The following is a 16,298-nucleotide window of genomic DNA, read 5'->3' on the forward strand; positions in this document are numbered from 1 at the left end:
TTAATAGGAAATGATGTATTCTATCTATCTACTGATCCATAAAAATAAACAGTTTTGCATTCATCTAATTCTGTGTTATTGAAAAATGCTGACTGCTTTTTGGGAATTTTTTGTACTATTTTTGAGGAAGTGTTTCTCCTCTTGGGATTAAGGGTTTGTGACTAAATTTGTCTGCTCCCCTAGCTCACTCTTTATATAAAAAATTGTCAAAGGCTGTTAACTATTTGTTTGCAATTTATCTCGAGTTCTGAGCACAGTTTCAATTAAAACACCTAATTATAAATAATTTTAGCTGCCTTTTAAAATAATTTAATCTGATTCTGAATGAGTCACTGGCTAGGCATTTACTGTCTTGATAGTCATAATTCAATCCTTCCCCCCCCCCCCCCGAGTATCCTTGCCAACCCTGTTTCTAGGGAGAAATGTTTGTTTCCATGACAACAGCTGTCATTCTGGCTTCTACTGATCAGTTGGCCAGGCTAGAAAAAGTTCTGCTGATGTCTAAGAAATTTGCTGATTGTTTTTCAATTCTTTCCAGATCCGTGAGGAAACTAACACAAAGATTGATTTGCCAGCAGAAAACAGCAATTCTGAAATGATCGTTATCACAGGGAAAAAATCCAACTGTGAAGTGGCTCGCAGCAGGATCCTGGCCATCCAGAAGGAATTGGTATGAGCTGCTTTCTGCTAGTTTACAATGTAATAGTTCAGCTTTTCTCATTAAAGAGGGTGATTCAAAATCGTTCTGTTACATAAATTCTAACTAATTTACATTCTACTTTCTTCCCTTCATTAGTCTGTACAACCAAGCGTTTAAAATGTGTAAATCTTGCAGAGAAATTTCAAGACACTTCCAAGACCATATGCAACCCTGCAAGCAAACTAGAAATGAAATTTGTAGTGTTGGGGGACATTGAAACTTTTTGAGAACAGAAGACCACTCCATTTGTCGCAATGTTTTAAGAACCGGATTTAATCCATTCTCTTGTTACTAAAGTTAGTTGATTGAAGCAGAAGGTTAATGTTCCCACACTTGCCATCCATGCAATATTTCAGAGGAAAATCTCCAAGTTCATCCGGAGATTTGGAGGACAGGAGCTGAATTATGACTAAACTTTGGGACACAGTTGCTCCTTTTTTGTCTTATGATCAGGGCTGACAAAGCCCTAGTAACTGCAAGATTGAAAACCTCCTTTATTGGAAAATGCTCCACTGAGTTGCTCGTCTGTGGCATTGTGTAACAGAGGAATTTTATGATTTTTGTTTTCCTCCCACCCCAAAACTTTGATTTGATACACAAGTCATGCAAAGGTTGCATTGGATTTGATGAATCAATGTATGAAACAGGAGCTAAATTGACTTTATTGAGTTCTTGAAGTATCAGAGAGCTACTCCTGGTAGCTTTGATATGAGCATTTTCATTTGCTAGCAACTTTAGTTTGCAAGCTAAGTTGAAGCCCATGGAATGAAGGGGACAGTGGCAGCATAGATGCAAAGTCGGTTGAGTGATAGGAAACAGAAATGATTAATGTTTCTTTGTCCGTCTGAAGGAATTTATCCACTGCTATTAATACCAGGGCCACAGTTGTACATTAAAGGCTGAGACTTGAAGTGTGCAGAGACCAGTTTCATCATGTGCAAATGGCACAACTTGGAAGCATTGTGAACTGCAAGGAAGATAGTGATGAGTTTCTTGAATTGATCATTCAAAGTCTTGGTGTTCAGAAATAAATGGAAAATAGTTGTTTCCACTAACGTAAGGGGAAAAAAAACCTCTTTACAGCAAGTAGTTATGAACTGAAATGAAGTGCCTGATAATTGTTCCAAATCCAACCTTTTTATTTACAAGATTGATAATGCAAGTCCAAGTATGAGGAAAGATTATATGAATTTGGCCTGTTTTCTCTAAAATTTAGAAGGTTAAAAGGTGGTCTTGGTGTTAATGAGAAAAGACAGGGTAGATTAATATAAACTGTTCCCACTGGTTGGGGATTCTAGCTTGAGAATTAGGGTCAGACTGTTCAGGAGGGATGCTAGGAAGCACTTCTGCACGCAGTGGCAGATATTTGGAACACCAAATGGTAATGGATGCAGCATCAGTTGTTTGTTTAAAAATTTTGCCATGTTCCTAAAGGAAATGGGTTGGCACCCGAAGACAATAAAAACTGATGGACTCCAGGCAAAGGGCAGGGAACTGGGGCAAATTAAATGACTCTTGTCGAAAGCTTTCAGACATTCAACTGTATGAGTCCCATGCTATAACTACTCTGATTCTAAGAGTAGTCCTCCTTTTTTTGCCTGTTCTGCCATTCAACAAGGTCCTGGTTGGTCACCTACTTCAATTCCATGTGCACGAATGTGTACATGCATCTATGCCCATCTCTCTCGATGTTTTTTTTCCCCAAAAATCTTGATCTGTCTTGAACTTGCTGTACCTAAAGTGTCCATCATTCTCGTGGTAGAGCATTCCATAGATTCACAAATGCTTGGAGAAGTTCTACTTCAGTCATAGAAACGTGTGCACACTTCAGGAGCAGGACTAAGCCACTTGACACTTCAAGCCTGCTCCATAACAGCCAGTGGTTGATGTGATTTATTCGACAATACTGTCCGTCTCCATCTTTCACCTCCTTTCTGGCTTTTTTTTTTAAAAAGTAATTATCCCTACTTTAACAATATTCAAAGACTCCTTTCAAAGACCAGTCCTAAATGGCAGCACCCATAGTCTGGAATTGAGCCCATGGTATAAATTCCCAGCCAGGGAAATCGTGTTAAATTAGGGGAACAAAGGATTCTCAAACATTCCATGCATGACTGAGACAGGAAATCAGTTTACACTTGTGGAATCTAGTTTAATTAAAACATGCGTTGATGACAACTAAGCTCTTTTAGATACTTGGAATCCACGTTTCGATGTTGATGTTCCCTTAATCTTTTCACAAGCAAAATGATCTTTCCAAAGAGAAATATTTAATGTCTTTTTTCACTCCAGGCGAACATCACAGAGGTTGAAGTGTGCATTCCTGCTAAACTCCACAATTCTCTGATTGGTGCAAAGGGCCGTTTCGTCCGTTCCATCATGGAAGAGTGTGGTGGAGTGCACATCCACTTCCCTACTGAAGGATCAGGCAGCGACACAGTCACCATAAGGGGATCTACTGAAGAGGTTGACAAGGCCAAGAAGCAGCTCCTTCATTTGGCTGAGGAAAAGGTACCATGTTGCTGGAAAAACAGGAAATGCTGAGGTCATGCAGGATCATAGAAAGCTGATCCGTAAGGAAAGAGAGTTCACATTACATGTCAGAACACTCTTTTACCAGAACTTAATGTATTTCTTTTTCAGATTTTCACCTTTTTTGTTTTTGTGCCTTTTTTATATGTTGAGATTTTTGAGTACTCTTGTGCTGTGTTCGATATCCTCCTTTTTAGAATGTGCTTGAGTTGTCCGTCTTTGGTGTAGTTGGGGAGAAGATTTATTTTGAATAAATGCTGGTGAAATACTCTGGAAATATTATGCTCCTTCCTGCAGCAGTGAGCTGTCAGGCATGACTCTCTGGATACTGCACTGTTCTCTCAATCAGGGAGTTGTAGGTTCAAAATATATGCCACAGATTTTTGAGCTCATGATCCAGACTGACACGAGAGTACAGTATGAAGGTCTTGCAATGCAATGGGAATTGTTGTCTCTCAGCTGAAATGTTAAACAAGGGGTTCTCTTCTCCCCTCTGCATCTGAAGAATTTCATAATGTTATTACAGGAAGGATGATAAGCTTTGCGAGGGATCGGAAGAGCTTTATTAGGATCTTGCTGGGAATGGAAGGTTTGAGTTGAAAGGAGAGGCTGGATAGTTTGGGACTTCCATTTGTGGAATGAACTGCCAGAGGAAGTGGTGGATATGGGTACAGCTACGGTTTACAAGACACTTGGATAAGTACATGATTGATAATGTTTGGCTGGGTATGGGCAGTGCACAGGTAGGTGGGACTAGTTTTAGTCTAGAATTATGGTTGGCAGGGACTGAAGGGTCTTTGTGCTGTATGATTCAACCTCAGTGTCATAGTTAATATTTAACTCTTGACATACTCTACACCTAAACGCATGATCTAATAAACTATGGACCAAGTACAAGTAAATGAGATTAATGTAGTTTGGTGTTTTGTTGGTCAACATAGAAACAGGTTCTTTGCCCATGTTTATGCTGTATGACTTTCTGTACGAAAGGTGTATGGGGAATAGGATTATGTCACATTTTATTAAGACTGTGAAGGATGCAATTTTCCAGAATTAAAGTCAACTGCTATGTGGTGAAACTTTACCCAGTGAATCATATCTATCTTTGGATATGTATTGCTCTTCATTCCTAGGTTTGGCAGATTTTAGATTTGCTCTTTTTTCTCCTGTTTTTTTGTTTTGAGCAGATAGCAATCTGTTTGCTAAATACTGTGTACATCCTTTTCCCAGCAAATCAAGAACTATACCAGTGAACTGCGCGCCAAACCAGAATATCACAAGTTCCTCATTGGACGTGGTGGTGCCAACATCCGCAAGGTGCGGGACAATACAGGAGCACGGATAATTTTCCCTACAGCAGATGACAAGGATCAAGAGCTGATCACCATTGTCGGTACAGAGGAAGCTGTCAAAGAAGCTCAGAAAGAACTGGAGGTCCTTATTAACAACCTGGTAAGATTGCTTTGACTTAGACTGGATTCTTTGTTCCTGCAATTATTTTCCATTTGTGTTCTCCTAGGCACTAACCTGTGCTGGTATATGGTTCAAACTTTTGGGAGACCCCATTTTCCCCTATCCATCACACATCTCTGAATACTTCAGCCAAGTTCCTATTCTCTGTTCATATGTTCACCACCGGTGCTAGCTTGATCAGCTTGGGGAAGCACCTGAAATAGGGAGTTTTTCTTCACTGAGTTGTAAAGTTTTGGAATTTTCTATTATAAAGATGCTTCACTATGGAGCATGTTCAAAGGTGAGATTGATGGTTGAAATGTAAGGGGATTGAGGAATTGGGTGGGATAATAAAGTTGAGCTGGAAGATTAACCTAGATCTTATTGATTTGTGGAGCAGGCATATGGGGTGGGCGGGCTGGCTGGCTGGCTGACTGACTTTCGTTCCTGTACATTAATCTTGGAGTGACTAATGCCTAAACTACCCTGAAATTTCCATATTCTTTCCACAAGAAGTTAGATGGTGATTTTTTTTTTGTACCAGAATTCAGAGATAGTGGCCAGTTATGTTCTGACGGAGACCTGCGTTGGCTGGCCAGAAATGTAGTCTGCATGGATCAATGCAAAAGGTGATAAATTTGTTCGCTGAAACATTATAAAAGCCTGTCCTTATTTGTCAGCTGCCAGTACAGGGTGTATCAGGAAACATCTGAGTAGTGGGTTATGTGTAAGGACAGACCTGAAACAAGAAGATTTCTCTAAAAAGGAAACTGTGGGACAGGCAAACACCTGAAGAGATAATGGGTGTCAAGTATTGCAGTAACAACCATAAATGCAGACCATCAACTAAGCCCAAATACTGACTGGTAGAGAGGATAAAAGGAGGACCTGTGACTCTATTTGTGAAAATGCAAATATAAGCAGGCTTCCTTACAGATATTGGCTGTTTTTGATAGATTTCTAATTCTAAATGTTTTAAACAATCAATGAATGATTCTTAATATAATGCCTTGATTTATCTTTACTCTTTAACAGGCAGCTTATTGTCCTGAGTGACATACAGATTGCAATCAAGTGTGGATTGTGAGAACAGATTACTTCTCACTTATCAATATTTCTATTGAGTACACCAAAGATGTGAATGAGCATATTAAGTAAAGTATTTCCAAGTTTGTTGATGAGACAAAGCTGGTTGCAGTGACAAGTAAGACTTTGATGTTTTGTGATGATTCAGACAACTTGAGTTGATCATTACAAGGCAAATGCAGTAACATGGATAAATGTGAAGTTTTCTGCTAAGTAGGCAAAATAATGGGGCGGAGTATTATTGAAATGGTGATAGATTATGGAAATATTCATCTACAAATGCACCTCTCTACCTTTTTTGTTCACCATTCATTGTAAAAAGCATGCAGGTACAGCAAGCTATTAAAGCAAATGTATGTTGACTTTCATTTGCAGTGAAGTTGATACTGGAGCAAGAAAGTCTTACTGCACCTGTACAACTGAGATCACACCCAGAGTATTGTAAGCAGTTTTGGTTCCCTTGTGTAAAAAGGTATATTTCTGTTGAAGGAATGTAATGAAGGTTAGCCTGATTGATTGTTGGGATAGCATATTTGTGCTATGAGTGGAGATTAAGTTGACTGTCTGTACTCTTTGGAATTTAGAAGAACAAAAGGGATCTTGTTGAATTGTCTCAAATTCTGACATGGCTGGTCAGACATTTCGCAGGATGTTGCACCAAAGGTCACAGTCAGGATATACAGTTGGCCGTTTTAGTCTGAGATGAGAATAAATTCCATTACAATGTGGTGAACCAGCAGAATATTAAAGACTCTGGAGACAATGTCACTGAATAGGTTTGCAAGAGAAATAGATCGTTGGAAGCTCGCAGTATCAAGAGGAATGGAAAGAGATCAGGTATGTGGCAAACATGATGTTGAAAGGCGGAGTGGGCTCAATGAGAGCTGTTCAGTGTAGGTGAATTTTTTTGTTTCCCTTTCTTTACTTCATTTCTTTGCGTTGCAGGACAATGTAGTAGAGGATGCAATGATTGTCGATCCCAAACACCACCGATACTTTGTGATTCGCCGTGGACAAGTTTTGCGGGAAATCGCTGATGAATATGGCGGTGTGATGGTCAGTTTCCCCCGTACTGGAACACAGAGTGACAAGGTGACACTGAAAGGTGCCAAGGATTGTGTGGAGGCTGCCAAGAAACGCATGCAGGAAATCATTGAAGATCTGGTATGAATAGTTCATTGATATCTCTGATCTCTCATAATTGATAATCAAAAATGTATCATTTACGACATTAAATGCCAAATTTTGGTATTGAATCAAATTCCATGTTATTGAAAGGCAGAATGCTCACTATGAAATTCTTGTACCAAGTGCAATTGCAAAGTACTGAAGTATCTAAGCCTGAATCTAGCAGTTTAATGTTGTTTTATGTGACTGATGTTGTTTGCCCTCCACAAGATCTCAAATTTAAGTGGTTTAATTATACATCATTAAAGCAGTTTCCCTTTTGAGGGACTGCATTCTTCTTTTCCCCTCTCTTGACCATGTTAATCCAAGTTAAGATTAATTTCAATAGATGCCGGTAGTTCTTAAGTCTTTAAATGAAGATCCTTATTCTTCAGCTCAGCCCAACACTGCCAGCTCTCTCCTTGGGTACATTTTTGCCGGTGAGTTTTTTTTATACTAGATTAATCTAATTTGATTCAATACCATGTTACAGTTCCGCTGGGGTGGCATGTTGGAAATCAAGCCTTGCAATTTACAGACCCATCACAAAAGTTAAGATTTTAAAATAAGTACGTCAGATTCCCCAATTTGTCTGATTTTCTAGAATTGGAAAGCATTGACTATGTCTCTGTACTTAACAAGAATTACTACTTATTACAAGTGACTAGATTCCAGCTACAAGTAAACAGTTATAAACTACCAGCATGTAACATGACCAATTGAGACCTAATCCCTTTATAAACTCACGTTCTGTACAGACAGACAGGTATAAACGGGCTGAGTGGAAGAAAACTGGGAAGGCAGTTTAGTGATTTCAGTTAGTGGATTGCTGAGATCCTTACGCTGGTCAGAACATGGCTGTCCAGTCCTCCTTCTCCGGATGCTTCACTGTTTTGCAAGAGACCTGAAGTGGCTGATTTACCTTGGAGAGCTGACTTTATCAATTAAGAATTTCAGCTTAAACTCAGCTAACTACTGAAGGAAAGATTTTAATTGGTTTTCTTCAGGCTTAAAGTGGGTTTTGATGCAGAGAACAATAACTGCTCCAGAGCTGGTGGAGATCCAATCACTACTTATACCAGCCCCATGCTGTTCAGTTATTTGAGAGCCAGTCACATACCAGTCAAAAAGCTTTTGTCATTGCATGCTTGCTCATGTATAAGAATTGAAATTCAGTACCTTGCTGGAGCTGGTTGAATATATCAATGTTATGATACTACACATGTAAGCATCTAACTGCAAGCTATAGATAGAAGTTTTAAAGTTTATTGCATCCAGTACGATGTGTTGTGATTTGTCCCATCAGCAGTGCCTGATACAATGCAGCATTGAATATAAATCATGTAGTGGCATTTTATTTTAATTTCAGAAGTGAAAATTAACCCACTGAATTTCCTTTGCTGTTATGCGGATTCATTAATTGAATTGTAGATCTCCCAACTTTATCTCAGCAGTGCACATAACATAAGCAATCTTTCTTGAAAGTGCTAATAAGGTTGAGGCTGCAGCCTTTAGCAACCTTCAGTACCTCTGAATATTAGTGCCTTTGCTGAGTGCTGCATTGACTCTACCCAAACTTCAACTGCAACTTAGTCACATCCTCAATCTTCGAGAATCCATTGCTCAATGTGAACTAAGTTCCTCTCCTTTTGTGTCAGCTGCATCTTTTGTTTTGAATTGTTCCAAGGTGTCTCCCCTTTTTTGTGTATGCATCCTCTGGTTCTCCTAACACTTTTTTGTTAAATCTTTGTCTCTGCTAGTCTTTACCTTCCAACATTCTGTTTTATTCCTTTTTAACTTGGAATGAGTGTTCATTTTCACCTGTCATCTAAAATAACTAGAACTGGGCGTGAGACAAGCAATAATAAATTCTAAAGGTTAACTTTGACCCTTTCCTTGTTTTCAAAGATTTCTCTTTCTTTGACCCAGACTTTGTTCCTGCAACCCAGTCTCCATTACCTTTTTCTCTTTGCTGTAAGCACCATTATTGTTTTCCTTCTAAATCAGCTGAACATGCTGCAAGATGTTGTACTTGGACTAATCAGCACTTCTGCTTTGATACAGGAAGCTCAGGTGACCATAGAGTGTATAATTCTACAGAAATTCCACAGGATGGTGATGGGTGCCAAAGGCTTGAATGTGCAACAGATCACCAAGGACCATAATGTACAGATCAAATTCCCTGAGCGTGAGGAGAATCAAGGTATTGTTTTATTTTTTCTTCGTGCTTGATGACATTTCACACTTTTTCTAAACTTGTTTAGAACTAGACAGTTACATATTGTTTTACAGTACAGATACACACCATTTAGCCCATACTGATGCTGCACGTGAGCTTCCTTCCACCTTATTTCAGCTCTCCCTATCAACATCTGTTCTGTTACCCTTATGCACTTTGCATGATATGATCTACTTGTACTGCATGCAAAACAACTTTTCACTGAACCTAGCTACATGTGACAAATCAAATTTTAAGAAATCCTATTTTTTTTTTTTCTCTCACTTGGATTGCCCTCTTTGCTTGTAATACACCTTTTCATTGTACATCTATACTCTCTCTACAAAGTGGCATTGAAAGTTTAAAAATTTGAGAATTCAAGCATTGTCATGTCAAACAAGTGCCCATAATAAATTAAAAATTGACATTTGCTCATTGTATGATCCTGTGGTATAACCATTCTGACAGTACTTTGCCTACTCCATAACTTTGGCATGGCATAAAATTATTATTTCTTTAACTCCAGTCATTTTCCACTTCTCTGAGCACCTGACTGAGATTTGGAAATTTCATACAAACTTGCTCCTCAACTACAAGAGGCATCCTGCATTATTCCAGTGGAAGTTAGCATTTAATTTTGAAGAGGAGATAAACTATGTAAAAGAAATAATACAAATATTGTGCACTTAAGCCAGATAACCTTAAGGTTCTTTGTTTAAACAAGAAATAATCTCCGATGAGCCACTTTCTGTTCATAGCAGAGCATGGGAGCTTAGATCTGGCAACCATTCTTCCTGGAGTATCATACCCAGCTCTCCTTTATTCGAAATTAGTGTGTTCTTCCCACTCTCAATGATAGGCTATCAGAATTTCTCTTCCGATAAAGTCCTAATTAGCAACTTGACTCCACTTTAAGTGTCTCCTCCATCTCTGAGGTGCTAAATGGATATTTCTGATCTTTTTTTCACTCAGGAAAAGGAGAATATTGTAGAGAGAAGAATGAGATACAGAATATTAGACTAGAAAGGATTGAGGTTAGTAAGAAAGAGGGTTATAGATTCTAGGAGGAGTAAAAGTAGCCAGGTCCCCTGGGCCGGTTGGGATTTATCCAAGGATTTTCTGGGAAGCTAGGGAGAAGATGTTGGAGCCATTGGCCTTTATCTTTGAGTCATCATTGTCTACAGGTTTAATACCAGACGACTGGAGGATTGCAAATCTCGTGCCCTGTTCAAGAAGGGTGGTAGAGATCCAGATAATCATAGTCCAGCAAGCCTTGCATCTGTTGTAGGAAAAGTTTTGGAAAGGATTATAGGGGAGAGGATTTATAGTAATTTAGTAAACAACAATTTGATTGCAGAAAGTCAACATGGTTTTGTCAAGGGCAGGTCATGTCTCTCAAACCTCATTGAGTTTTTTGAAAAGGTGACCAAGTATGTGGCTGAGGGTAGGGCAGTTGACATGGTATACGTGGACTTCAGGAAAGCCTTTGATAAGGTTCCATATGGGAAGCTGTTGGAGAAAATGCCGAGGCATTGATTGAGGGTGATTTAGCCGTTTGGATTAGAAACTGCCTTTCTGTAAGAAGGCACTGAGTGGTGGTTGATGGAAAATATTCTGCCTGGAGTCTGGTTACTAGTGGTGTGCCACAAGGATCTGTTTTGGGACCACTGCTGTTTTTCATTTTTATGAATGACTTGGATGCAGGCATAGATGGATGGGTTAGTAAGTTTGCAGATGATCCCAAAGTTGGTGGAGTGGTGGACAGTGTGGAAGAATGTTGCAGGGGGGCTTGGATAAACTGCAGAATTGGACTGAGGTGACAAATGGAGTTCAATGCAGCTAAATGTGAGGTGTTTCACTTTGGGAAGAATAACAGGAAGGCAGAGTACTGGGAAAGATTCTTGGTGGTGTGGATGTGCAGAGGGACCCGGTTGTTCATGTACATAGATCCCTGGAAGTTGCCACCCAGGTTGATAGTGCTGTTAAGAAGGCATACAGTTTTATTGGCAGAGGGATTGAGTTCCAGGGCTGCAATGTCCTGCTGAAACTATACAAAATACTAGTGCATGCTCACTTGTGTACAGTCCTGGCCGCCCCATTACAAGAAGGATGTGGAAGCATTGGAAATAGTGCAGAAGAGATTTACCAGGATGTTGCCTGTCTGGAGGGAAGGTCTTGTGAGGAAAAGCTTAGACTTGGGTCTCTTCTCATTGCAGATTCACTGATAGCACAACTTTTTTTTTGTTACTGTTTCCAACTTTGCAGATAATGAAACAGTCTATATCTGAATGCAGCAAGACCAGGACAATATCCAGGTTTGGGCTGACATTCTTGACACCATCCATGGCAGAGTCTGCTTGATTGACAACACAACGAATCCTTCACCATAGACAGTAGCAGCAGTGTGCAACATCTGAAATGCATTGTATTTAAGATAAGGACAAATAGGGTTCTTGTTTAGTCATGGGTTACAGCGTGAAGGTGGGAGAATGGCTTTGAGAAACACATCAACCATGATTGAATGGTCATACAGACTTGGTGAGCTAAATGGCCTAATTCTGCTAATTTATTTTGTGTACTTGCACCACTCCACAAACCAGTGGCCACCATCCCAACAAGGGCAGCAGGTGCATGGGAACACCACAACCTGCAAGTTCCCCTCTCTAATCATAAGCCATCCTTACTTGGAAATTTTTGCTTGCTTTTCTTCGGTTTCTATGGGTCAAAATCCTGGCACTCCCTTCCTAACATCTGTGTGTTTACCCTACATCAAATACTTCTACAGGGTTACTGGGGCTCAGCCAGTGATTCACCCATCCTGTGAATGAATAAGAAGACTGTTTGTTTGATTGCAAAATTTAGAGTCACTGTCACACACTGGAATAAAACACTTTGTCCTGTTTCTCTCAGCAGTCGAGCAGCAAGTCCATGAGAATGGAGAGACTGATGGAGAAGTTAAGGACGTTGATCTTGCTGTGCCCCGGAAGAATGACATCATTATTATTTCTGGACGAAAGGAACGCTGTGAAGCAGCCAGAGATGCTTTGCTAGTATGTTTTTAAACTGTGACCTCTGTTTCAATATGGGAAAGTATGTGTAATAGAAACATTATCAAATAAATAGGAGATTTTAATTGCAGCCTCGGTGAGGGTTGTAATTATAAAACAACACTATGATCAACTCCAAAAGAGAATTATTTCTGGTTTTATATATTTTATCAGCTTGAGGTTAAGTCAGGTACAAGAACCAATCCACAAGTTGTGACTTCTAATTTATTAGCACTATTTATTCAACAGTTTACAGGTACGGGAATGTCAGGATTCTTTTTTTCTTTGTCACCAACAGTAAATTGTAGCTCAGTACTGAGACAGAGGCTGTTTTTCATGTGGCATTCTCTTGCAGGCATTGGTTCCCGTAACTATCGAAGTGGAAGTGCCCTTTGACTTGCATCGTTACATCATTGGCCAGAAGGGTAGTGGCATTCGTAAAATGATGGAGGAGTATGAGGTAAAACTTGCTAATGCTTAACTAGTAGACGAAACTGGGACAGGATGTTGCATCCCCCCTCCGTAACTTAAAGATTCGTTATTGTTGACTTTATTCTAGGATCATTATTGTTGAACCTGGATAGTCCAGTTTTATAGATAAAGAAACTATTTGACCCCTCTCGTTCATGCCTGATCTAAAGAACTAGCTACCTGAATTCTTTGATTTACTCCATGGTCATACCTCTTTTTCTTTTCAAATTTCATTTTCATTTCCAATTCCAATTATTTATGTCTCCTGTTCATAATGTTGGATTCTGCATGTACGGCAGGGCATTTTCATTGTATTTTAAAATCTGCTAAGCTCTCCATTTCAGTCTTCTGATTTTGAATTTTTGTTGTCTCGGGTACTAATTCTCCAATGACAGGAAATGTCTTTAAAATTGGCCAGTTTTTCTAATGCTCACCACCTCCCTGTCCTCCACACACATCCCTGACCCATTGCTCCAGTGAACAGAGCATTAATCTCTAGTCATTCTTGAAATCTCATTTCTGGACGGACATTTTGAGGATCACCTGAATATTAATGTGGAACTGGAATCTTATTTTTCCTCCATTCACCAACTTGTGGCCACAGAGACCATTTGTAATACCTCTTTACTGCCCACGATTGCCAGTGTATCAAATATTGAATGTACGTTTACATTTAGATGTTGTAGTAATTAAATTAACATTTTGGTCAAACAGCCAAAATCTTGGCCAACAGGGGACGTAGCGAACTTACCATCGTGTCCCACTTGCTGAGACTTGGAGGTGCAACAATATCAGCCCAAATGGTCCATATGTGACACCCCTGTCCAAGTTGTGAATGGAGTTTAATCTAATATCTATAATTCTGTCTCATTCAGAGTTGACTATGAGCGTGCCAGAAACTGATGCTCTTTTTTTTAATTATCCCCACACTACCGTCTAACTGCTGTAGTGCTTATTTTTCCCCCAGCATCCATGTTGTGTGTGCAGGTGTGAGACACAGTGAAAGACGCAAGGTGGGGATATTAGACAAAGACACAAATCTTCATTCAATTTCCACAACCAGGAAGAAATGAAATGTCCAAGTGGCAGGCAGTGCCCTTCAAATCAAAGGGCAATGCTGTGTGATCAAACAGTGAGGGGGAGGGCAGGGATTAAATCAAAATAGAATGGGGGGGGGGGGGGAGCTGCTCTTTTTCTTTGTAAGTCAGGGTTCCCTGATTGGGCCTGTTAATCTGGTCCAATTACAACTTTTTTCTATTGTGTATAGCTGGCTGACTTTATGATCACCACACCCTTTTTTTATTTTAAATTTTTTGCATGTTTCTTTTGAATTTTATTATAGCACTTGCCAGTGTCCATGATAGTTGTAGGCCAAGGAGTTGATTGGCAGAATCCATATATTCAGCATAGGATACTGAAACATGAGATGATTGGAGAGTCCCAATTTGTCCTTTCATAAAGGACTGTAGAGACCAATGTGTTTCCCCATTTGTAGAGAACTGCTTTTGATGAGCAGTGAGTGATGCTCATGGCCTAAGGTGGTATCCTGGAGTTTTGCTGCTTCATAAGTTATTTTCCTGAGCCTTTTTTTGCTTTTCTCAGTTTTCTTTAATTATGATGTGTGAATAGTATATATGATTATCTGAGCAATAGTGCAGGTTGGGCTTGAGTCTGATTTTGGCCTTTGCTCACCCTATTTTTGCATGTTGAATATTCATGTAATAGAGCCATTAAAGTATGAAATAACTAAAAGCGGGGCACTTCTTATTGAAAGCTCTTCATATCCTGTAATTTGAATACACTCATTGTTTAAGAATACTACCTTAAGTTGTTTCGGACTGTATTAAGTTCCTGTAGGTGCAAGTGTCTGCATGCTTTGTTTAAAAACCTGCCGCGTTAACTTTGTTTCCCCTTATCACAGATTGAATTAAGTGAGAAATGGTATGGAATCTCCAACTTATCGGAGTAGCCCTCTATGTTCAGTGTTGCCAACTGTTGTTCGTTTTTTTTTTAAAAACATATGTAGGTGAACATTGCTGTGCCCCCTCCTGAGGAGCAGTCTGACATAATTAAAATCACTGGGCTGGCTTCTCACTTGGACAGAGCTCGGCAAGGACTGAATGAGCGGGTCAAAGAACTTCAGATGGAACAGGAGGACCGGGTAAGCATGCTCACTTAATACAGAATGATTCATGATATGTGAACTTGTGTAGCATAGACGCCACCTCTATTGTTCGAGTTTGGCCAATTTGCTCCGTGTAATCGAGAAACATTAAAATAAAGGAGCAAGAGTAGGTCATTCAGTTTTTTTTTGAACCTGCTCCACCATTCAATATGATCATGGCTGATCATTCAATTTGGTACTTTGTTTCCACTTCCTCCCCAATTCCACTGATCCGTTTAGTCCGAAGAGCTATTTCTACATTTTTCCTGAAAGTCTTCCATGTTTTGGCATTGGTTTCTGTGGCAAAGAATTCTGCAGGCTCGCCACTGTCTGGGATGAAATTCCTCCTCATCTGTCATAAATTTCTCTCCTTTCTCTCTCATTCTCAGAATCTGACCCCTTGATCTAGATGACCATCTTTCCTGCATCTACACTGTTAACCTGTTACAATGTTTTGTGGATTCCTGAGAATCACATTCTTTCCTCTTTCTCTCCCCGCCCCACCACCACCACCACCACCATCACAAACCACAGTTCTTTACAAGCATGAATCAAGTCTTCCAGCCTCATAACATAGGTAGAGACGTCTGCATTCGGTGGTGGGTAAAGATATAATCCTTTAAACAGTTGGTAGTCTTCCTCCTTCTATCTGATTCAGGAGTGATATCAGAAAGCACTTGGTCACATACAGGGTCATGACCTTTTGTTTTTATCTAGCATTCTCTCTTGCTCCATTTCTATTGTCATTGCTGTATGTGGAGTGAAGTTGAATATTTAGAGTTTAATTGTGGTGTTATTCATGATTTGTTGAGTTAGGTGTATTTGGAAGTATAAACACTGGACTGAATCAAGGTTTGACACACCTTTTTGCATTGGTTAGTCATCAACTCAGACTAGTAAAGAGCTAGCTCAAAACTGATTTTGGGTTCACTTTATTGGAATGCATTTCCAGTAATTCTCAGGCTTGGCAGAACTTTTTTTAAGCTTGTGAACACTGCAAACAGTTGTCAAATACTGACTTATTCACACCTCCCACCTCCACAGGCTCTGAGAAGCTTCAAGTTGACAATCGCTGTGGATCCACGTTATCACCCAAAAATCATTGGCAGAAAAGGTGCAGTTATTACTCAGATTCGCATGGATCATGATGTCAATGTGCAATTTCCTGACAAGAATGATGAAAATCAGGTATGGACCCTTTTTCTTTCAGACCCTGACACAATTTGAATGTGGTGCTATGCCTCTTGCTCTCTCAGGCAGATAATTAAGTAATGGCAGATGGTACTTAGATCACAAGGATGCCATCTCTGGCCTCTGTATTTCATATTGCTTTTCAAAAGCAAAATCACAAATATCCCTGGGCAGTCAAATACAGATTTGTCTGTTTTTAGTATGGAAGCGATCCAGCCTTGAACAGTAAGTGATGCTTGCAAGGCACCATCCCCGATAGTGCAGGGTGAT

The 16,298-nt window shown here is 39.7% G+C and overlaps 1 protein-coding gene across 2 annotated transcripts in view; it reads left to right on the top strand.

Moving 5' to 3' along the window:
- hdlbpa (high density lipoprotein binding protein a) overlaps window positions 1-16,298 on the top strand; it is a 70,711-nt gene that overhangs the window by 42,404 nt on the left and 12,009 nt on the right. The window contains exons 16-24 of one of the 2 annotated variants that reach the window (XM_043701738.1): window positions 539-670; window positions 2,993-3,211; window positions 4,463-4,684; window positions 6,716-6,934; window positions 9,002-9,140; window positions 12,066-12,205; window positions 12,558-12,662; window positions 14,700-14,834; window positions 15,882-16,025. In XM_043701738.1, the coding sequence (XP_043557673.1) occupies window positions 539-670; window positions 2,993-3,211; window positions 4,463-4,684; window positions 6,716-6,934; window positions 9,002-9,140; window positions 12,066-12,205; window positions 12,558-12,662; window positions 14,700-14,834; window positions 15,882-16,025 (1,455 nt within the window). The remainder of the gene's footprint in view (window positions 1-538; window positions 671-2,992; window positions 3,212-4,462; window positions 4,685-6,715; window positions 6,935-9,001; window positions 9,141-12,065; window positions 12,206-12,557; window positions 12,663-14,699; window positions 14,835-15,881; window positions 16,026-16,298) is intronic. The other variant, XM_043701739.1, reaches the window with a different exon arrangement.

The sequence above is a fragment of the Chiloscyllium plagiosum genome, chromosome 13, assembly GCF_004010195.1.
Source record: "Chiloscyllium plagiosum isolate BGI_BamShark_2017 chromosome 13, ASM401019v2, whole genome shotgun sequence".
NCBI classification, from domain to species: Eukaryota; Metazoa; Chordata; class Chondrichthyes; order Orectolobiformes; family Hemiscylliidae; genus Chiloscyllium; species Chiloscyllium plagiosum.